At 43.7% G+C, this 5898-nt stretch overlaps 1 protein-coding gene and 1 non-coding gene across 2 annotated transcripts; both read left to right on the top strand.

Annotated features, from left to right (window-relative positions):
• The first annotated feature begins 557 nt into the window (after positions 1–557).
• RPS13 (ribosomal protein S13) lies at positions 558–4133 on the top strand. The gene is made up of 6 exons (XM_049890772.1): positions 558–645; positions 783–831; positions 1015–1093; positions 2251–2420; positions 3296–3396; positions 4056–4133. Exons 1-6 carry the CDS (start codon positions 623–625, stop codon positions 4087–4089), a joined length of 456 nt encoding a protein of 151 aa, XP_049746729.1. The 5' UTR covers positions 558–622; the 3' UTR covers positions 4090–4133.
• On the top strand, positions 3789–3879 carry LOC126081299 (small nucleolar RNA SNORD14). The gene has a single exon (XR_007518346.1). It is a non-coding gene; the product is annotated as a small nucleolar RNA SNORD14 (small nucleolar RNA).
• Positions 4134–5898: the final 1765 nt, after the last annotated feature.

The following is a 5898-nucleotide window of genomic DNA, read 5'->3' as shown; positions in this document are numbered from 1 at the left end:
CATACCGTTACTTCCAGTTTGGTACCTAACACATGGTATTGAACATGTTGTTTAACCTCTTTGAACTTACCAAGGGCAGGGACAGACTTTGGGGGTATCTAATGCCAGGACAATGCCTAGTGCTGGTGATGCATGAACAATTGTATAGCTGAATTTCAGGCACCAAAGTCCGCTAGGCGCTGGTGTGTAGATGACAGACTTCCCTAGGACAGGGACCACAGCCACCAACACCTCAACTCTAGCTACTCCAGGTCTACGTCCAGCCTGGGATTCGAACCTGCAATATCTTAGCTGAGTGCACCTTCAGAAAGCGGACAGTCTCCCCAGGCAGGGAACGCAGACTGAAAGCCGGCATAACAAGCTCAACCCACTCAGAGCAAGCGCCTCATCATCGGCTGGTGCATGGTGGGATGTGTAGTCCTATTATTGCTTGCGGAAGCTAACTGAAGGTTGAAATGCATTTCGGGATATGTAGTTGTGTGGCTGGAGAAGGCCACGCAGCGTATCTCCGCCTCCTGCATGCGAGGAAGCGGGAACGTGTGAAGTCACTTCCTGCGTGCTGGGTGGCTTCCTGCGGCGTTTCCACTCTGCCTCTCTTTTTCGCTGCCTGACTGCCGCCATCATGGGTCGCATGCATGCTCCCGGGTGAGCTCGGGCGCCGAGCGGGATTGCAGGGCTGGGCTGCGGGAGCGGGGGAAAGCAGGGAGCGTGGGCAGCGGGTCATGTTCTGGGCCGCCGTGGCTCGGGCCGCCCCTTCATCCCGAGACTGCTTCTTTCCCCAGGAAGGGCCTGTCCCAGTCGGCTCTGCCCTACCGCCGCAGCGTCCCCACCGTAAGTAGCGTGCAGGGACTGGGGGAACCCAGGGGAGCATTCGTTGCTCCAAGGAAGCAACGCCGGGGTTGGGGGGGCGGTCTGTGTGCGTAAGGAGCGCGGATTTGAGGGCGGAGGGGGCTGCCCCGCCGCGGCCCTATTCCTGGCTTATCGTCTTAAGGCCTGTTTTTATTCCGCAAACAGTGGCTGAAGTTGACGTCTGACGACGTGAAGGAGCAGATCTACAAATTGGCCAAGAAGGGCCTGACGCCTTCACAAATTGGTGAGTGCTTTTGACTCGTGTAGCCCCTTTCGCCTGCCCTCGTGTGGCTGCTGAAAAAGGGTCTGGCGGTACATGTTCCCCATACGTGCCTTCAAAACTTTTGCTCATCTTCCCTGACTGTTGAGGACAGAGGCTTAGCAACTCTCAAGTTCTTACTTGGCCGATGGTAAAATTATTAAAATGTCGCCAAAATTTAATGAACAATTACTATATGTTAGACACAGCCTTAGGTGCACGAGTCTACCAAGGTCTTTACATATGTCGACCTCGTGTAATTCTCACAGCAGTACTAGTGGTTATCCTCATTTTATAGTTGAAAAGACAAAGCAACTATCCCCAAATCACACAGCTATTAAGTGAAAGAATTAGTTGCTTCCGAACAGCTTCACTCTTAACCACAGTTGAGTTAGAGGTGGTTTGAATCTCCGTTGTATGTGACTTCATGCAACTATTTTCATTTAGCAAATGTCTGTCTCCTGTGTGCCAGGTGTGGTTTTGGGCCCTGAGAATACAGTAGTTGAAAAAAGAGTAAAATATTTGCCCTCCTGGAGCTTATAGTTTGGTGGAGGTATGACTCAAAAAAAGCGAACAGATATATACATAATAGACCGTAAAGTATGGAGAAAAACTGTATTTTGAAGTTTAAAAGAGAAGAATGCCTGATTTAAGTTCTTAATTTAGCTGGTTACTGTAATTATAGAACAAGTACAAATAGCCAGAATTTCCTTGATATCTTCAATTGGCATTATTGAAGCAAGCTCACTAAGATGATGGTCATCCAAAATCACACATTCTGGGCTTTCCTTAGTGAGCTAAACCTTTCCTTGAATTGGATGTCTTTGTGTTGCCTGCGGAAACCCTGGTGACGTAGTGGTTAAGAGCTACATCTGCTAACCAAAAGGTCGACAGTTCAGATCCACCAGGTGCTCCTTGGAAATTCTATGGGGCAGTTCTAGTTTGTCCTGTAGGGTCACGATGAGTTGGAATCAACTTGACAGCAATGGGCTTTTGGTCTTTGCTGACATTCTGTGAGGTGTGAAAGTAAATCCCATTTTACAGATGGGAAACTTGGAAAGCGACTTGATCTTTGAGCTTCTGCATCACATGTGCCAGCGTGTTTGACGTGTGGGAAGTTATCATATGTGATTCCTCTTCAGGTGTGATCCTAAGAGATTCGCATGGCGTTGCACAAGTACGTTTTGTGACAGGCAATAAAATCTTGAGAATCCTTAAGTCCAAAGGACTAGCTCCTGATCTTCCTGAGGATCTCTACCATTTAATTAAGAAAGCTGTTGCTGTTCGAAAGCATCTTGAGAGGAACAGAAAGGTAAGAGAATAAATGAAACCCTGGAACTACATAGAACTGTTTGTATTAACTTCAGCAAAATATAATGCATCTGGTGTAAATTTTTTTAAGGTGGCTTGAGGTACAAGCTGGTTGGCACTGTGGTTGCTTTGAAATAAGACCTTCTTTGGCATTGGCTCGCCTAAATTTCTTGAGTATATCTAGTTGGTTGAAAAGTTGGGGTACTTAGTTACAAATCATCCCTGTTAAACATTCTCCTGGAAGCCTTAAATTTATCCTAATTTCGCTCAAGAACTTAATCTAAATCTAAAGACTCAAAGAAGAAGTCAGTCTGCTGACCCAGTAACCTACAGGAACAACGTCACCTACCTTGAGAGCGGAACTGGATGGTGCCCGGGAACCACTGCCGACCGTTCCAACTACGGATCCAGTAGTTGGTCCTGGATAAAATAGAAGAAAAACGTAGAACAAAACTTGAATTCCTTAAAAAAGAAAAAGCAAAAAGCCAGGCTTACTGGACTGGTAGAGACTAGATGAACCCCTGGGACTGTCACCCTGAGATATTCTTTAAACTTGGAACTCAAACCACTCCCAGAAGTCACCTTTCAGCCAAATGACAGATTAGCCCATAAAATAAATAGTATCATTTGTGAGTACTCTGTCCAATGCCATTGAACAATATGTATAGAAATTGTTAATGAGGAACTAATTTCCTGTGAAAACTTTGACAAAAATATTAAAAATGATGTAAATCTAGCGACATGAACCCTAGCCTCTGATTCTGTTGCAGGGCTTTGGGTAACTTTTCATTGGAGAAAGTGCATGATAGTTCCACATTTTTTTGTTGTTGTTGTTATTTTGCATTGTTTTCTTGAATTCTGTCATTTTATTGTTAGGATAAGGATGCTAAATTCCGTCTGATTCTAATCGAGAGCCGAATTCACCGGTTGGCTCGATACTATAAGACGAAGAGAGTCCTTCCCCCTAATTGGAAGTAGTGAGTATCAACCTTTTTTTTTTTTTTAACAAATGCTGTTTTCAAGGTTGGGATGGGAAGTATGGATAAAAATAGTTCCTTAATTGATTTAGAGCAGAAGTTGGCAAACTCTGTAAAGGGCCACGTAGCGAACATTTTAGGCCTTGCAGACCATGGACAAACAGCCCGACCATTGTATCAGGAAAACAGCCATGGGCATTAGATAAACAAATGGAAATAACTGTGTTCCAGTAAACCTTTATTTACAAAAACAAGCAGAGGGTCATAGTTTACAGGCCCCTGATAAAAGAATGTGAAACAAGCCTTTCGAATGCCTTTTAGTTAGAGTGTGTAAAACTGCAGTTCATCTTTGCTCTCAAGGAGTTTGTTGTCTTAATTTTTGAATAGATTGCTCACTATGATGATTGATTTCCAAACATTCGCAGTTTCCACCAGAAAGGTTTTTCCTTGTGTTGGCCAGATCTTCCTTGGATGTCTGAGTGAGCATCTTCATTCATTAAGCCCGAGTATAGTGAACTGGTACAGGAACCCAACTACATTTTACATATGTGGATGGCATTTATTTTAATGATTTGGGAATAGCCCCAACTGCGGGGAGCTTCTGTGAACGTGGAAGACCGGTATTAACCTCTGTTCTCCTCTCCCTGTTTTCTTTGCAGTGAATCATCCACAGCCTCTGCCCTGGTTGCATAAATTTGTCTGTGTACTTGAGCAATAAACTCATTGTTTAACTACAACGCTGTTTTGTATTTCTTTTCGTTAATAAACTTGTATGTATCAGTGATAGATAAGTAGTGATCCTTCTTGCTGGGAGGTGTTTTAGCATTACAGAGCTGTGTAATTCCACAGGGAGCAAGAAGATAGCATCCATCTGTTGCACGGTAACTCGTTCCTTGACTGGCCTCTTGAACTAGTTAAACAGTTTATGATTTCTTACGTGGTTGCTATATGCAAAGGTTAAGAATTGGGAGATTACAAAGTGATAATTTCGTATTTGTTTTGGGATTGTGGCAGAATGTTTAAATTTTGATAATGTTAAAAATGTTATTCACAGCATCATGAACACAAGTGTCACTGGTTAAAGAGAATCTTTTGTGTGGAGGGACCTTGGAGGAAGTGATACTAGTGCTGGATCTTGCTGGTGAGACTTGAAGATGAGCAAGAAGGGCGTCTAGAAACCAAAAACACAGAAATTCTGTCCTCTGTTTATGTCAGCTCCCTAGGTAATTTCATCTAGTCTGTGGCTTTAAATGCTATCTTTAAACTTAAATTGATACCTCCATCGCAGACCTTCCCTGGACTCCAGGCATAAGTATGCCTCTGTCTTTCAGCATCCCCACTTAGATCTTTAATAAACCCCCGAACATATATACATACACGACCAACTGAGCTATAATTTTTGTAACCCAAATCTGTTCTTTCTCCAGACAACTCCGTCTTAGTAAATGGCAGCTTGGTTCATCCTTGGACTGAAAACCTGAGTCATCCTTTTTTATCCTCTTTGTATCATATTACCAGTTGATCACCAAACCCTTTGGGCTCGCTCATAACCAAAATCTTTTATAATACCCTATAAGGGAGGGGCAGGATCCTGGCAGGAAACAGATGGCACATTGAAGTTGAGGAACTTGGAGAGTGTACTAAAGGGACCCTTTACAAACATGGAAAAGGTTTAGAAAAACCACAAAGGGTATTGTGTACAGTACCCTGGAGTGCAGGGACACCCAGAGTGGGTGAGAACCACCTGACACAAGGTGTGGCCCTCAATAGAGAGTCACAGCCAACCTGCTTAGACTCTTGCTCTCTGATTTCTTGGTCAGTTCCTCCCATTGGCCAAATGTCAGAAAGGCAGAGGTCAAAGAAGCCTGTTGATGTGGTCTATAATGAGCTTCCTAGGCAGCAGAGCAGTGTGAACCGTGGATGTGGAGGGTATCCAATACATGGTTTCTGTGATCTGGCCATCTCCAGCTTCCTCTGCTTTCTTCTACTATGCTACCTGGTCATATTAACCTCGGTTCATGAGGGGCCTTGTTAATCTCTCTGGAAGACTAACCCTACATGCCCACATGGCTTGCTTCATTTTAGGTCCCTGTTCAAGTGTCACCTCACCAGGGAGGCTGTCCCCAACCAGCCTATCTAATCAGACACCCTCCCACTGAGCACTCCACCTCTAATATTTATTATCCTCTGACACATGTTTTTGGTTATTGCCTTTCTCTTCAGATTATGAGTAAACCCTATTAGAGTGTAGTCTTTACTGCTGTATCCCTAGTATTTACTGTCTGGCATGTAGTAGGTACTCAATATTTGTTGAACATGCATAAGGGAAGAGAACGTTTTGGAAAATGCTTTTTTTCAACTACTGATTTACAGAGAATTTGGCTGCAAATAGATTCTAGGTTGGAAATAATTTTCCTTAGAAGTTTTAGCGGCATTTATTGTTTTTACAGCTTTTGAAAAGTACTTGCTTTTGAGAAGTCAGATGTCATTCTGACTGACAGT

The sequence above is a fragment of the Elephas maximus genome, chromosome 7, assembly GCF_024166365.1.
Source record: "Elephas maximus indicus isolate mEleMax1 chromosome 7, mEleMax1 primary haplotype, whole genome shotgun sequence".
NCBI classification, from domain to species: domain Eukaryota; kingdom Metazoa; phylum Chordata; class Mammalia; order Proboscidea; family Elephantidae; genus Elephas; species Elephas maximus.
The sequence above is the reverse complement of the archived record's forward strand: the minus strand, read 5'-3'. Positions and strand labels throughout refer to the sequence as shown.

Coding starts and splice junctions, on each gene's coding strand:
- RPS13 (XM_049890772.1), top strand. CDS start 623: ATGGGTCGCATGCATGCTCCCGG. Junction 646..782: donor GGTCGCATGCATGCTCCCGG/GTGAGCTCGGGC, acceptor TTCTTTCCCCAG/GAAGGGCCTGTCCCAGTCGG. Junction 2,421..3,295: donor ATCTTGAGAGGAACAGAAAG/GTAAGAGAATAA, acceptor TTTTATTGTTAG/GATAAGGATGCTAAATTCCG.